This window comes from Furipterus horrens, unplaced genomic scaffold (assembly GCF_987537825.1).
Source record: "Furipterus horrens unplaced genomic scaffold, mFurHor1.1.pri manual_scaffold_11, whole genome shotgun sequence".
Taxonomy (NCBI): domain Eukaryota; kingdom Metazoa; phylum Chordata; class Mammalia; order Chiroptera; family Furipteridae; genus Furipterus; species Furipterus horrens.
This window is the reverse complement of record NW_028327181.1, coordinates 21,128,267-21,144,812: the sequence shown is the minus strand read 5'-3', so window position 1 is coordinate 21,144,812 and position 16,546 is coordinate 21,128,267. Positions and strand designations below refer to the sequence as shown.

General features: G+C 46.4%; 1 protein-coding gene across 2 annotated transcripts in view; it reads left to right on the top strand.

Annotated features, from left to right (window-relative positions):
• Nucleotides 1-15,095, top strand: part of FEZ1 (fasciculation and elongation protein zeta 1) — a 38,532-nt gene extending 23,437 nt beyond the window's left edge. For both annotated transcript variants that reach the window (XM_090291833.1, XM_090291834.1), the window contains exons 4-10: nucleotides 881-967; nucleotides 2,863-3,031; nucleotides 6,065-6,336; nucleotides 7,277-7,357; nucleotides 8,942-9,017; nucleotides 12,340-12,405; nucleotides 14,737-15,095. In XM_090291833.1, coding sequence (XP_090147959.1) covers nucleotides 881-967; nucleotides 2,863-3,031; nucleotides 6,065-6,336; nucleotides 7,277-7,357; nucleotides 8,942-9,017; nucleotides 12,340-12,405; nucleotides 14,737-14,753 — 768 coding nt within the window. In that variant the 3' untranslated portion in view covers nucleotides 14,754-15,095. The remainder of the gene's footprint in view (nucleotides 1-880; nucleotides 968-2,862; nucleotides 3,032-6,064; nucleotides 6,337-7,276; nucleotides 7,358-8,941; nucleotides 9,018-12,339; nucleotides 12,406-14,736) is intronic.
• Nucleotides 15,096-16,546: the final 1,451 nt, after the last annotated feature.

Sequence of the window (16,546 nt, the reverse complement as noted above, 5' to 3'; positions counted from 1 at the left end):
GCAAAGGAAAATTGGGCTCTTCAGACAGATTTCCTGAAGACACTTCATGCCAGCGCCTCTATGACGTTCAAATCAGACTTCTGGGCATAGGCGGCTTGTTAGGTGGTTTAGTGTCTTATTTTTTTCAGGATTTGAACATAAATGCCAGACTCTGGCCATTTGGGATGTGGTCAGTAAAGCCAGGTATGCTGTGAATACCTTGTTGAACACCAACATCTAAAATCTCAACGGCTGTGAACTTTTCAGAATCTTACTTGGAATTATGGAATTTTGGAGACACAGGGCAAATGTTTGACCTTTTTTGTTGTTTAGTTTGTCCTTTAGTTCATGTAGTCAGGCTATTCTGTGGCAGGTCTCAGGTGGAATCGTTAGTCCTCCATCAGCTATGCCTACATTGCAATAACGGGATGGCATTTCATCAAATTTGAAAAGCATGACTATCTGGACTGGGGCGGCCTGTCTAATATGCCTTGTAAAGTGAATTCTGGAGACAAACTCCCAGATTGAAACTCCTTCTATAAAGAAGTCTGGCTTTGCTGCAGGACTTGGTCGCAGTATCACTCACCTTGATAAGGTTCCTTCCTGGTCTCACGGGATGACCCGTCTTTGGGTGAAAGGACAGTGCTGCTCCCTTTGAGACAGAATGGTGCTGGCCACTCACCCTTCGTTGTCTTTCTCTGACCAAGCTGCGCTCAGCGATGCACGCGCTGGGATAGGGGCCTGTTGAGATTGGATGGGACTCTGGACACCTCTTCAGACTCCCTTTTTACCCTGTGGATGGCTAGTGTGGCCTCTCAGGCAGTGTCACCTGTTCTAGAGACTAGAGAGGACCCTAGTTCTGCGGATGGTCAATCAGAATTCTCCCCTCCCCACTCCCTAGATCCATGAGAAAGAAGAAGAGGAATTCAACGAGAAGAGTGAACGTGATTCTGGGATCAATGAGGAGCCTCTACTCACAGCAGATCAGGTATGACAATCTCCCTTGGTTCTTGGGATTTGTTTTGTTTTTGTTTTTTTGATGAGAGAAAATGTTTAAGAGAATATGTGATATTTGTCACATCCACTGAAGGCAGAAGAAAACTGGTCTCATGGTGGCTGTGTTGATGACCTGGAGTGTCTTTCAGAAGGGATTTCATTTCTCTTTATGCCTCAGTTTATGTACCTGCTGTAAATAGAAAGGTAATTTCTGACCCTTGGTTAGAATGGGCTCTGTGTTTGGTAATGGCCAGAGGCAGGCCAGCATTTACGGACTTCTCTTCCTGCTAAGCCTCTTATTCTAATTCATTGTGCTTGGAGTGAAGACACCTAAACAAGGGTCGTTCTTCTAAAAACAGAAGTGGCCCATGAGGCTTCGGCGTGATGGATCTTTTCTCCTGTTTCAGAGAACATTGAGAATGTTGAGCCTTCCAAAAGGAGTCTTAGAGACAGACACTTGTGTCTCTTTGTTTGTAAGAAAAATAAAAAAAGCGCGCTTCACGTTTGATGGAGTTAATTATATTTTGGCTTTCATAATTTATTACTGGAGGAGAATAATATTGCATCTCTGGGTCCCTCATTGAACCTTTTCGTCCACAAATATCTGTGGATGGTTGTTCTGAGCAGGCAGCATGCACATTTTTTCACAAAGGAATTCTGGAAAAGCTCCACTGGGAGCTTTGGATGCCAGAAAGGGATTTTCAGCAAAAGGAACACTGTTGTCTCTGTGGTAAAAAGTGGGATGTAAATAGGTGAGAATCGAGAGGTGGCAGGGGACCAGGTTAAAAAAATAGGGGCTAACAGTTATTCTTGTGAATTTCAGGGACACAATTCAGTGATAACTACTTGGAGAGGAAGAGGCACTCAGCCACCCAGTCCTAAACGGGCTGTGCCATTTGCTCGCCTTCTGTGACTGGCTTTCCACAGCCAGAGGCTGAGTGTCCCCTCAGTGTGTGACCAGGGATGAGAAGGGTTGGGAATAAAACAGCAGTTATACTCAAGGAGGGGACCTAAGTCTTCTTATCTTTGCTTCAGCCTAACGTGAAGAAACCCACCTCAAAGACCTCAGTCCAGTGGCCTCAGGGCTGGAGTCTATCACAGCATCAGGAACAGACAAAAGCAGAAATCAGGTCACTCTTGTGACCAGACTTGTCTATGGAGTCCTTTCAGAAGTGGCCTTTGCTTATTTGGCTTTCTTTACGTGTAAACAATTAATGTACAAAGTCGTCGCCCTTATTCCTCCTGGCCATTATCTAATTTTACTCTCACTTCTAGGAGCTTGTCCCCCTACCAATAGTGTAGATTAGGGTAGGTTTCTTACCTATTTTCTGTTCTTCAGACCTATGTATCCTTTTCTTACTTGAATATCTTTATTTTCATTTGTTGCCAGGCAGCTTTAGTTCCTGTCTGGAATTCTGGAGAAATGGCCATATCCCTCTACGTAAAAAAACCTCCACATTTTGAGCTATTGTAGCAACACCTTATTTTTTACCTCAGTCATATGCATCGTAACAATGAATGGACTGAGCTTCGTGATAAAGTTGGGTGGATACAATATTTTCCCACTTAGAAATAAAGTGCTCAGCAAATAGAAGTCAATGTTCCCTTCCAGGCAGCTCTGCTTCGTTTCCTGAAAGAGCTGTTTATTTCCAATAAAGCACTCATCTTAAATGGTGTTCAGGGAAGAAGCTTTGCATTAAAGAAAGAGTATGTATAAGCCTTTGGTCAGATCTATTTTTATTATTATTTAATATTTATTAAGTAACAACATTGCTTTAGGAATTTTACAGATAGCAAATGAGAAATGTCCTTACCTGGCCATAAGTCAAGCCAGAATGTTCCTCCAGCAGAGGACAGAGTTAGCGCTCTCTCGTGTACCTTCTTCAGGTGATTGAGGAGATTGAGGAGATGATGCAGAACTCCCCGGACCCTGAGGAGGAAGAGGAGGTTCTGGAAGAGGAGGATGGGGGTGAAACTTCCTCCCAGGCGGATTCGGTCCTCCTTCAGGAGATGCAAGCCTTGACCCAGACCTTCAACAACAACTGGACCCACGAAGGTGAGGGCTCTGGGCCGGGGGGTGCTTGCCAAGGATGACCCCCACTCGGGGCCAGGCACTGGGCACACGCTTCACATGGAGCCAATAGAACCTCGCATCTAGGGAGTTGGCACCACCTTTCTTACTGGGCATCAAGGGAGAAGGGAGAATTTTTGGAAATAAAAAGGCAGTCGAGCAAAACTAAAATGGTGAAACTAACCGGAGAACAAGACGAAAACAGACTAAGTAGGAGAAACCTGAACCCACTATTCAAAAACGATGCCACTATAAAAATTGATGAAAAAAAACCTACAAAAGGTAATGATAACAACTCAAGTGTTTGGAGAACTCTCTATGTGCCAGCCGGTTCAAGACTTTCTGTGCATCATCTCATCCCACACCACCCCCATTCAGATTGAGCTGCGTGTTCTGAGGGGTTAAGCAACGTGCGCAAGGCCACTGTTGCAAAAATATAATGAAAAACAAAATCTGCTTCTCATTCTGCCTTTTCACGGAAGTAAAGGGGAAAGAAAACAATTTTCTTATTGAATGAGCATTCAGTCAGAATGTGACGTGTGTTGTGAGCCACCCGCGAAGGGACTACAGAACCAGAAAGAAATCTCACTCTTGTTGAGAGCTAAGTGGATACAATCCATTACGTTAATTAAGATTTGCCATTTAGAGTCAGGTGACAACATAGGTCCCATTACCCTCCTTGACGATTGCTTCTCAAAACACCAACTCCCTGATTCTTGAGGAGACACTTCTGAGTCCTGAGACTGGCAAGAGGCTATTTGGCCATTAAAATGACTGACACACATTTGAAAAGGACCAAGAAAGAAATTCTGAGAGAACAGGGAGGTGAGGGAGAGGGAAAGTCTCCTCCCTTACCTTCAACAAGGAGAACCAAGCCTCTTATTTTAACTTTGCGTTTCCTCTTACACCACAGACAAGTTGGAAGGGTTGGAGCCTAATTGGCAGCCAGGTAGGTTAACTCCAGAGTCCATACTTTAAATCTGGGTATCATATTGATTCTCTGACACAGATCTGTAGTAATTATGATTGTGCAAAGAAACGGGTGGATGAAGAATGAAATGAAAAGGCCCCGGTTGGTGTGACTCAGCTGACTGGCTCATCGTCCGGTAGACTGAAAGGTCATGGGTTCAGTTTCCAGTCAGGGCACATACCCAGGTTGTGGGTTCAATCCTTGGATGGGGCACGGATGAGAGGCAACCTATCAATGTTTCTCTCTCACATTGATCTCTCTCTCTCTTTCTCTCCCTTCCTCTCTCTCCAAAAGCAACAGAAAAAAAAAATGTCCTCGGGTGAGGATAAAAAAAAAGAAATGAGAATGTGTACCACAATGCGTGCAAAACTGAGTATAAAATCCATCAATCTGTAGGGATGATGTCATCCTTGCTGCAGGAGAGGCCACGCCCCTGGGAGTAGATCCTTGGGGAGGGGGTTGATGGGGACTTATGAACAACAGAGAGGAAAGCTGGGTGGGTCAGGATATAAAGATCCCAACGCAGATTAGAATAGTGGTAAAAATGGAAGCATAACCTGAAGAACTGCATTGGAAGTAAGACTCTTGCTGTGGGGAGCAGAGGCGGGGTGGCGACCAGCAGGAGAAGTCTGTGCAGAGAGACTGCTCAGACTTGGCTGTGACTCTGCATTCACAGCTGCCCCAATCAGGCCATTCCCAGCCACACAAAGGTCCCATAGACATGGGAAGCCAAGGGCTCGTGAGAGCAGCTGAAATGCAGAGTGAAATGGCAAAAACAGAAGGAGGAGGACAGCTCCACAGAACAAAATAAAGGGGGGAATTAAACCAAGTCAGCAAGTATCCGGGCAAAGCAGAAACAGAAAGGAGAAGGAAATGGATTCTGAGGCAGAAACAAAAGATGCCATTAGAAAGCTATATTTTCCAAGATGTTTTCTAAATCCATTTTGTTTTAAATCCTAATCCGAGGATATATTTAATGATTTGAGAGACAGAGACACAAAGAGAGAGCGACAGACAGACAGACATCGATGTGAGAAGAAACATAGATTGGTTGCCTCCCATAGGGCTTTGACCAGGGATTGAAGCCGCAACCTTTCAGTGTACAGAATGATGCTCTAACCGAGCCACCTGGCCAGGGCTTGTATCCATTTAAAATGAAGAAGTCTTACGGGACAGGAATTTAAAATGAAGTTATCTTGCCCTTGCGGATGTGGCCCAGTTGGTTGGAATGTCATCCCATATACTGAAAAGGTTGGGGGTTCGATCCCCAGTCAGGGTGTGTATGGGAGGCAAACAATCAATGTTTCTCATATCCATGTTTCTCTCTCTCTCTCCCCCTTCCTCTCTCTCTAAAATCAATGAACATATTTTAAAAACTTTAAATAAAGTTATCTGTGTCTCGTGATCTCAGGTTCCCTTTCCTGTTTTTCTGACCGTGGTAGACCACTCTCACCTCGCCAGCATTCATTTTTCACTCTGTGTTGCCAGCCTTTTGCATGTTTCACATACTTGTGAACACAGGCGCTGCCACACAAGACTACAGACATAAAGAAGGTCTCCAACTGCTCTGCTTATTTGGCTCTTGATCAGTTCTGAGGAATAGGCACCGCCCTCTATTGCACTTCAGCACCAAGGCCAAGCCTCCTCTTAATACCCCTCCCCATCCTGACCAATTCTTGATCCATTTTACACGAGGAATATGGTATAATACAAACAGAGGAGAATTTGGAAGACAGAACAAGGGATGAAGAAACCACATGTCTGTGCATTTACCTCTTCTGTGGGCTGAGTCCACTGGCTTCCTGGGGGGCTGTTTCTTCTTCCTCCATTGTTTCCCCGAGAGTGACGTTCTTTTCTGCAGATGATATACTGGCCCCACCCTGCCTGGCATGTCCCTAAATTGTGAAGGTCTTTCCTGGCCCTTTGAGAAATCAGAAGGGGTCTCCCCCAGAGGGGCAGTCCCACATCCAGAGGTGGCAGCCCCAGGAACCTCTGCAGTGGGCTCTGGCTTGAATGCAGGTGTCACCTGTGGATGGTCTTCCCCACAGGACTGAGGCATATGTCTGGGCCTGAGCTGACCGAGCTGCTGGATCAGGTGGAGGCTGCCATCCGAGACTTCTCAGAGGAACTGGTGCAACAGCTGGCCCGCCGGGATGAGCTGGAATTTGAGAAGGAAGTGAAGAACTCCTTCATTACGGTGCTCATTGAGGTTCAGAACAAGCAGAAGGAGCAGCGAGAGCTGATGAAAAAGAGGCGGAAAGAGAAAGGGCTGAGCCTGCAGAGCAGCCGCACAGAGAAGGGGAGCCAGATGCCTCTCAAGGTATGTGAGCCACCCAGCTGGAGGCCTGGCTGTGTCCCATGTCACACCATCAACACTTCAGGTCCCAATACCAACCCTGCAGGGGACTCAGAAATAGGCCTGTACAGAGCAGTGACGGAGCCCGACACTGTGGCAGACAGCAGGATGTAAAGAGGGGGAGGATGCGACCTGTCTCCTCCCCTCACCCCAGAGGACTCAGGTCTCACTGGGGGAGACAGGGTAAACATGAGAAAGTCATTGAATATGTTCTCTTAGTCAAGACCTTAGAAAAGTGGGGTGAAGGCACTTAGGACTCTGGGTCAGAACTATCCGCTACTTGCTGAGCTTTGAGTCCTCACTTCCCTCTTTAGGATATCAGTAGGTGCTACGGGATTGAAAATCATGATGCTTTATTGTCATAGTGACAGGATTCTTCAGACCAGTGGTTCTTAAGCAGGGAAACTCAGCAGAATTATCTAAGGAGATTTTTCTAAATGCCTTCACCTCGACTCTATCTAATACCTACTGAACTGGGCCCAGGTCTGTGCATTTGGAAAAAGCATCCCAGCTAAGGACAGTCACTTTACACCCGCCCTTCCCAAGGACTGGGCATTTTGTTTTCTTCCTTAAGATATTTGCAGCACCATCTGTCTACGTTTTACTGTATGGCTTTATTTTCCTATTTACATAGGGGAGGCGGAGACGAGGGAACCTTGGCTGTGACTCACTTAGAGAAGAGTCACTGAGACTCTCTTTATTCTCTCAAAGCTCAGGTTTACATTTTGACCTGTCGCTTAGCCCAGGTCTGACACTTACCTTCTAGTCACAGGACTCTGAGGTAGCTGCCTGGACAGTGTGGGAGCTCGTGGGTCTGGGTGGTTGGAGGAGGACACACAAGTCCCTGGGGGTGATGACCAGGGGGCAGGAAGCATCTGCTCTTCTCGAGTCTCTCCTCCCTCAGCGCTTCAGCATGGAAGGCATCTCCAACATCCTGCAGAGCAGCATCCGCCAGACTTTTGGCTCCTCGGGAACTGACAAGCAGGTACGAGCTGTCTCCCTCGTCCCTGCTCTCTTCCTAGATGTTTGCAACTTGGCCTCCCCAGCAGAGCGGAGAGTGCTAATTCAATAGAATTATCCCGCCCTGGCTGGCTTGGCTCAGTGGACTGAGCTCCAGGCTGTGAACCAAAGGGTTGCTGGTTCAATTCCCAGTCGGGGCACAAACCTGGGCTGCAGGCCAGGTCCCCTGTTTGGAGGTGTGTGAGAGGCAACCAATCTCTCACACAACAATTTTCTCTCCCTCTCTGTCTCCCTCCTATCCCTTCTCTTTAAAAATAAATAAAATATTTTTTTTAAAAAATTAAAGAATTATCTCAGCACTCAGGCAAAGGTGAACAGAATAAAACGAAAACTTGACACTGCTTGTAGATCTGCAAGTTAACTTGTTTTAAGAACAAAATGCACTAAAAGGGAAATGTACTTGATGATCGATGCCATGTGAGAGCTTAATGAACTCTGCTGCTTTGAATCACCAGCTGACCAGTCCCACCGGACTTCCCCTCGAGCTTCCCCCTGTGACGGACTCATGGCGTGGAATCTCCAAGTTGGCTCCATTTGGTCCGTTATGTGCCTGAGAAGCATTTCTGGTTATTTAGATAGTGTTCAAAACATTTACTGCGTGCCTGTTATGTGCTTAACTCTGTTGCTAGACCCAGGGGTACAAAGGTGCCTAAGTCCTGATTCCTGCGCTTAAGAGTGCCCTCTAATAGCAGCGGTCCATGGGGAAATGGACCAGTGTGTGAGACTAGAATAAGTGCGCATAAATTGTGCATGTGTTTTACACATGGTTATAGCTGAATCCTAAGTATTAGAACCCTGGAGCACATTATGGGGAGAAATTTTAAGGATATCTAACTCAGTCCCCCTATTTCACAGCACTGAGAACTAAGGCCCAGAGAGCTTAGGCAAGACTTTCCCAAGGCCATGCTGCTACTGTGTGGGAGAGCCAAGTGGCAGAGCCAAGACTAACATACAGTCTTCTGACCTTTGGTCTGGAGGTCTTCTCACTCACTACGCCAGGTGCCCTTAGAGCCCCCTTCAACCTCTCTCTGGTCCGATACCCCACGGGGCCCCGAGATGATTTTGGTGTAGAAGCGCCTCATATCCAGCAGAGGGCGCAAACCCAACATTCAAGACCAAAGGCGTGGCTGAGGTTCTCCCGCCTGTCATTTTGACAAAAGAGAAACCATTCATTCTCAAATGGCACTGCAAAGGGCAAGAGAATACAAAACCCTCTCTGTGTTCTCAGACCGAATGAGGAAAATTTTACCAGGACTTTTGAATAGCCAAACAGTTTCTAGTGTCTGAAACATGCACACGTTGGCGTGGAGAGACATTTTTCCTGGCAGGCAAGTCTTAGTTTTTCAAGAGACACTCCCCAAAGACAAAGGTCCTGAAACAGTGGTGTGCGCGTTACCGTGGGTGTTGTGGAGCACGTAAAATCTGGACGGAGCGTGTTTCTTAGAGGAAAGCACAGTCCCCGTGCAGGTTGTGTTACACGTTTCAACCCCAGAGGACTCGCGTCGCACGTCTCAAGCGCTGCGTGCCGTTTGTCTGGTTTGTCTCGTAGTATCTGAACACCGTGATCCCTTACGAGAAGAAAGCCTCTCCCCCGTCCGTGGAAGACCTCCAGATGCTGACAAACAGTGAGTTGCTCTCATTCTCAGCGAGGTCAGCTGCTCCTTGTTCTGCACCCCTCCCTGTGAGTTGCATCCTTGGCCCTTCCGGCCTGAGATCTCCGGGAACAGTTCTAGATGGGTCAGCCTGTGGTCCGCAGCATAGCCTCACCTCCCGCTGAGTGGGGGTGAAACTGAAGTGCTCTGCAGGGATGACCGGAGCCGGCGTGTCTCTCCCCGGTTCCTGCAAGGGAAAAGATTTGCTGGAAGGAGATGAGCTGGTGGAAGAGGTTGGGGACGGGGGCTGGGACTGTGCAGGGACATTCTGGCTCACCCAGCGTTCTCCAGGCTCTGCATTCTCTGCCTTGCCCATTTTCTCCTCTGCAACTTGAGGATGCCGCTTAGTCTGAACTTGTGTCCCTGAAGCAGGGAGCTGTCTGTGGGACTGGCTGTATTTTTAATGAGAAGCCAAGTTTCTTGGGTGGGGGAAGGCTGATTGGAAAGAAGAGAGTCTGGTTTTCTTTTCAAGAAATGACTGCCCCCTCTCCTCCACTTTGGCTCTATTGTCAAATATTGATACACATTCTGAACTATGGGAGAAACAGTGTACAAAGAGCCTTTTGTAGGCAAAATCTCTCTATGTACATCTAGCACTACAACCCCCAAAGGGCCAGGTCACATGGTGTTAATCGTCAGTGTCAGCTCGATTCTTTTAGGAAGAGGATCCTAGGCTGAGATGTGACAGGCTGGGTGAATCAGGAGCCGTTCATCTCCCTGGCAACCGTGCGCTGCCTGAGTGACGAACTAGCCAGGCTGCCATCCTCAGGCAGCGCCGCCGGAGGGACTGGGCCAGCCGCAGGGCTATTTGGTACCTCGGGGGTACATACGGAGAGAGGAGCTTCATTTGTTCAGCTGAGGGAGATGGATGCCCACTGGGCCCCAGTGCTAAAGGGGACCAAACGTTCTCATTTTTATCAATTTGGAAAACTAAAGCAGGGGGTTCTGGTAAATATAATAGAAATCCTGCTGACATCAATGGATACCGCGTCCTTGAGAATCTGGAACTTTAAATTCAAAAGACGTTGGCTTCCTCTTGACTTATTTTAAACTCCTTTATTTGCATAAATATGCACTAAGACTTTTTTTTAAGGGAGCAGATAGATACGAACTGACATTTATAGGTGTTTGTGTTTTCATAAGCAGTAAGCATTTGGAAAATAAATTGGACAAATCATGAAGGCTGATATATGTAAAGTACTCTGTCATGGTCTTAACAAAAGGAAGAGCGATATATTTATTACAGATACTTGTTAAAGAATTCAGTGTGAAATCCTTTCATTTTAATTAAGAAATGGTGGGTTGGTTTCCATTTTTTAAGTTCACTTTAAAAATTGCAGCTAGAGTAGATCAATCATTCAGAATACTTTGGAAATATTGAAATGTGAACAAAGAAAAATAAATAATTCATTGTCCCCTTGACTGTGGTTACTATTTTGGTGTTTTTCAGCTATAATATTTTATGTCTTTTTCATATAGTTGGGATTAGACTGGCTATAAAACTTTGTATCATGATTTTAGTCATCAGTTAACATTTGCTTAACATTTTTTTTATGGCTCTCTCTGCTGTCATGTGAATATACCACATTCCAATATTTTATTCTCTTGAAAAGAAAAATACTACCATCTTTCCTGAATACCAATTCTCCTGCAGGTTATGAAAGCTCTTTTTTGCCAAATCCTTGTATGGATTTGTGGACAATGTCTTCTCTTTACCTTACTCCTGAATAGTCCAAAGACCAGCTCTGGGCACTGGACAGCTCATAAATTGTGGACTTTGTAAATCAGCTCAGACACCTATTGACTGAGTGCCCTTAATGTATTTTTATGGCTATTTTCTTGGTACGGCATCTAATCTGGCCCATGCTCAGTTGCAAAAGATTTCCAGCCTATTCAGTTGACATGAATACATGTCTAAAGATACAGAAGAAACAAAACCAAAGATGCCAGCACATGGAGGCCTTGGGTTCAGTCTCTCTCATTGGACCTGGCCGTTGACTCAAGCCAGTGCCAGGCTTTGTTCTGCACCCGCTCCTGATGTTTAGAATCAAGTTTCATGACCCTGACTTGAAACTAGGCAGGGCCTTCCATGGAGAGCAAGGATGTGGACGGGGATCAGGTGCCTCTATTGTCGGGGCTGCCTCCTGTGGTGATAAGTACCTGCTGAGCTTTGTTATTTTCTCTGCTTGCAAAAAGTAATACATGCTCACTGAGAAGAGCCAGACACTGGACACGTCATGTAGAAATGAGCATCCCCTAAGGTCTCACTCTCAGAGATGACCCCTTTGAATGGTTTCATGCACGCTCTTCCAGATTTTTTCTATGAATATTAGCATTTATTTAAAAGTTAGTATGTAGTGTTCTGTGGTCTTCTTTCTTCATGGTTAAGTATGTCTTGTACATATAGATCTCTCTCATTTTCCATAAGCCTATATAAGACTACATGGAGTAGAGTTTATTTAGGGGATCACTGATGAAGAAATCTATTGGTAGACACCTCCCCACCCTCATTTCTTGACATTATAAACAAGGTCCAGCTACTTGCTCAAAGGATTTTCTATAAGGCTGACTTCTACAAGATGAATTATAAATATGAAGCGATGCTACTTAGTTTAATATCAGAAAAAGCTGTTTTAAAAACTTGTATAAAAAGCCTTTAGGCTGTAATAACACCGCATCGTTTGCTTCATGCACAGGCACGTCGTCCTGTTTCCACAAAAAAGTCCATAAGCTCCTCAGGGTCCACGAGTCTCTCACATTTTCACAAATTCTAGCGCTGTACTGGGCATGAAATAGAAAATAAATATTTGTTAGATTAAATCCATTTGTCATTAATAAATCGGAGGTGAGGAAATTTCCTGATAATAGGTTTATATGAATAGAATGTCTTCAGAGACTGTAACTGGTTATTCAGTGATGCAGTCTACCATTTAGATTGACTGCATCTGAAAGCTGATTCTTTTTAAAAATTGCTTTATTTATTTATTTTTCTGAGTATTAAAGACATATACTTAGGCGGAAATTATAGAAAAGCAATAAAAAGAAAAGTAAAAAATAAAGAAAAAAGGAAAAGAAAGTCACTGATAGGCCACTGATGGTTTTGATATATTCTCTACCACCACGTTGAATGGTGACTCTTAACAGAAGCTTCTACGATTTTGCTCAATACTCAGAGAATGTCTGGTTTCCTTGAATCATTTCTCACTCACTTTGGGTTGGTGGGTTTTTTGGTCTTAGAAGTGAGTTTCATGCCTTGATGGGACCTTGGCTCATCTCTCTCTCTCTCCTTCCCTAGTTCTCTTTGCCATGAAGGAGGATAATGAAAAGGTGCCCACTTTGCTAACGGACTATATTTTAAAAGGTAAGAGCAGCCCAGCCCTGGCTGGTGTGGCTCAATTGCTTGGTGTCATCCACGAAGTGAATGGTCGCAGGTTCGATTTCTGGTCAGGGCGCGTGCCTGGGCTGCAGGGCTGGTCCCTGGTCGGGCCACGTTTGAGAGGCAGTCGATGGGTGTGTCTCTCACGAATTCTGATGTGTCTTTCCCTCTCTTTCTCCCTCCTTTCCCCTCTCTCAAAAAATAAATAAGTAAAATGTTAAGAAAGAGCACCCTAGCCCTCCGGGAGCAAAAGCGGTCCTCTGGGCCCCGCCCCTAGGGCTCCTGCTGAAAGGGTGACTCTGCCTTGCACCCTCCCCTGGGGAGGGCAGGGGAGAGCGAGTGGACATTTGTGAGGCCCACGGGGTTTGGCTTTGGGCTGTTGCCTGGAGGCCTGAGAAGGAGATGCCTTCACTCCCCAGTCACCAGAGTGACTGTACAGGAGAAGTGGCCAAACCAACAAAAGGCTTACTGTGACAGTTCTGTGGAGCTGGGCTCTCTAGTTGGGGAAAACAAAGCCTGAGGGTCCCATTAATAGCTTTCAGCTGCTTAAAGGCAGCAAACATGAGTCAGGACGAGCTACATCCTTGCATAAGTATTTGTTTTATTTTGCATTTATTTAACATGTACGAAAGTAGAGTGAGTGGTATAATGAACTTTTATGCACTAACAATTGTTAACACATTGTCAACCGCGTGTCATTCCTATCCCTTTCTAACTTCTCCACTTCCTACAATTCCAAAGCAAATCTTAATCATCATATTTTCCATACACACATTTCAGTATATGTTTCTAAAGCAGAACTCTTAAAAAACATATGCACAATATTATCACAACTAGAAAAAAAAAGTTTCAATATCATTGACTATCCACTCAATGTTCATATTTCCCTATAAATTTTTTTCCAGTCTGTTTCAATCAGGATCCAATGAAGGCTTATGTTGCAATTGGATATGTTTCTTAGTTGCTTTTAACGTAGTATGTAGGCTCCCCTTTCCTGCCTCTCTCATTTTTTTTTCCCCCTTGGAGAAAGCAGGTTGTTTGCCCATAGAATTTCCTCATTCTGGTCTTTGCTAGCTGGTTTAATTTAACATGTTCTTCCATCTTTTGTACTTCCTGTTCATTGGTAGAGCTAGAGGCTTCATCGGATTCAGCCTAAAGTGTTTTGATAAGCCCTATGCTATTGATGGTTGTAAACTTCCATTAAGAGACACACACATATTCTGTTTCTTTTTCTTTTTGTAATGTTAATATCTGTGCTGGTCTGCTTGGGCTGCTAAAACAAAATACCACTGCCTAGCTTAAACAACAGATATTTATTTTTGCTCACATTCTGGAGGCTAGACGTCCATGATGAAAGTGCCGGCAAATCTGGTTTCTAGAGAAGGCTCTCATCTTGGCTGGTAGATAGTGGTCTCTCCTTCTGCACTCCAGAGGAACAGAGAGAGAGCATTCTTCTGTCTCTTCTTGTAAGGACACTAATCCTATCAGACCAGACCTCCACCCTCATGACCTGAGGTAACCGTACTTTCTCAGAGGCTCCCCCTCCCAAAAACAGCTGTACTGGGCGTATGGATTTTGGGGAGACACAAGCCTTCAGTCCTTAACAGTGTCCATTGATGTTCATTCATTGTCACCAGTTTCACCAGGTTTTGCTCTACATGCACACAACTTTGGGTGCAGTGTCAGAAGGCTTGCGGACCTCAGTTAAGAACCTCTGCACTGTTTTGTTTCCATAAGGATCAGAGAGATTAATCTTAAATTTCTGCCGGAGGAATTTAGGCTAAACATTAGGAAGAACTTCTGACTCTTAAAGGTTTTAAAAGAGCAGCAAATTTCTCAAAGGACATTTTCGAAGGAGGTTTATAGAAATGGGCTGTAAGTCTGGGAACCTCAGGGCTAGACTTGACACCACGTGATCCACTGAAATGTCATTGAATTTATAAAACTAGTTAACATTTACTGAGCACCTTCTACTTGCCTCTGAACAACCCTCTGGGGTAGGCAAAGGCACGGTCTATTGTATACATGAAAAAACAAGCAAGAGAGGTGAAGTAATTTCCCTGAGGTCGTAGAATTAGAAACAGTGGCTGTAGGATTTGAATCTAGGCAGATGGGCATCGGAGAAACCGCGCTTATTACACCAAACAACCGCATATCATCAGCTCTTCCTTCTTCTGCAAGAAAGACATGTGACTGCCATTATTCCTGGTCCTAGGGTGGTGCTTCTCTGCTCAGGGTGCTGGTGGGAAGCTGGGCGGCCCCCCCTCAGCCAGGGCCACTGTGCTTTGACCTCTGTCCTCTCCTCTTTTTTTCCAGTGCTCTGTCCTACCTAACATTGCCCCCGGGAGCAGCCAGGCCGTGGAGGTCACTGAGCAAGCGTCATTCCATCACAGGGACTGCATGACACCACGTAACCTCCGACGTGCATTTAAACGTATAGAGCTTAACCTGGATTAAACACGAGCAAACGCGCGGGTCCTTTGCTGTTGTTGGCTTCTAGTCCTAGTAACCATTGGATGCATGACCAGGGACAGGGCTGGGGCCGCCGCCGCCTGCTCTCCGCCTGTGTCGGGGGAGCAGACGTGCTCACTGCTCATTGTGTAGTTTGGCTCCAGCCCTCAAAAACAGCTTCCACTTGAACACTAATTTTGAAATAAACCTTCATTTAATTAATATTCTTTATGTGCTTTGGAGTGTGATGTCCAGTGCCCCCCTCCACCCATTACAAACCCTCCAGAGAGCGAATGTCCTTATGTGATGGCCCGTGCCTGTGGCGGCCACATGGTGTTTGGGGACAGGGAGCATGTGATGTGGTCTCGATGGGGCCACACGTGGCACAGATGAAGGAGGGGGCTGTCCACAGGCTCTAAGACCTAGCACCGTGGCAGCCATAGGAACTTCTGGTTAGAGGGGTGTCAGATGGTGGGGAGGGGGAGGTTGGGGGTGAGCAGATAGAAAGGGAGCCCCAGGAGCAGTCAGGCAGCTGCAGCACCTCCTACTGAAACAGCCAGTTTGGCTCCTGAGGGTCCTCAATAGCCCCTCCCCAGGGACCTGGAGACTCAGGGGTTGGAGGGAGGCAACCCTGTGAGCTGTTGGAGCATGGGGGGATTTCAGCCACTTTCCTGCCTGCCCCCACGACCCCCGGGGATCATAGCCTATGACCGTGCATGCCTTACCCTGCCCTTCCTGCAAACCTGGGCTTCCAGCAGCTGCGACCCTTGCATGCTGTCTCCAGCATCGGTGGCCTACAGCTGCTTGCCTTGCTTGGCCAGTAGGTGAATGCTGTCCCTGCATCCAGACACTGGCTTGATGCCACAGCCAGAACTCTCTTGGCTTCCATCGCTGGCTGGAGTGATGTTAACCCTGCCAATTTGCACAGCCTCGTTTTAAACAAAAACTTTTATCATGCATTTGCTAAGCGCCTGCCACTGGCCTTAGCATTCTCCACACATTGTCCCAGATCACAGCAACCTCCCGCGGTAAGTGGGTGCCAGCTCTGCCCCGATTTCGGAGGGGAGGAGGCTGAGAAGCAGAGGTGTCAGACTGGCACTCTGTCTCTTATCCAATTAGACTTCCACTCACACTTAGGAGCTCGGTGTTTGTTGGATTAAGGGTGACAACTTCACAGGAGGCCACAGATCCATGTAGGTGAGAATAGAAACCACCCTTGGTGCCTGCTCTCACTTGCTGGGTCTCACCTGGGGGTGGGGTGGGGGGGTACTTACCCAACCAGGGGTGCTGCCCCTGTGCCTGCAGCTCTGATTCCGGCATCCACCTGGAGCAGAATGCATGTGGAAATAGAGCCCCAGCTGCCATAGAAGGGAAGGGAAGAGGGACCCAGGCAAATTCTCAGGAGTCAGCCAATTGATGTAAGTACCAGGCTCTGACACAAGGGGTGACGTCAGCTCTGCATTCGTTGGCACCCTGACTAAGGACGCAGGGGTCACTGAGGTGTGACATCCTGAACAAGTGAACACTGCCAGCAGTGGGGTTGCCCCAGTCTCAGCAAAGGGGAGGCACTGACTTCCCCAGGAGTTTCTCTTCCTGCCTTGCATTTGTCAGGTCTGGGCCAGTCACTCCTGTCCCCCAGTTTATCCTGTCAGCAGGAGTCTGAAGCAGCAGAGAG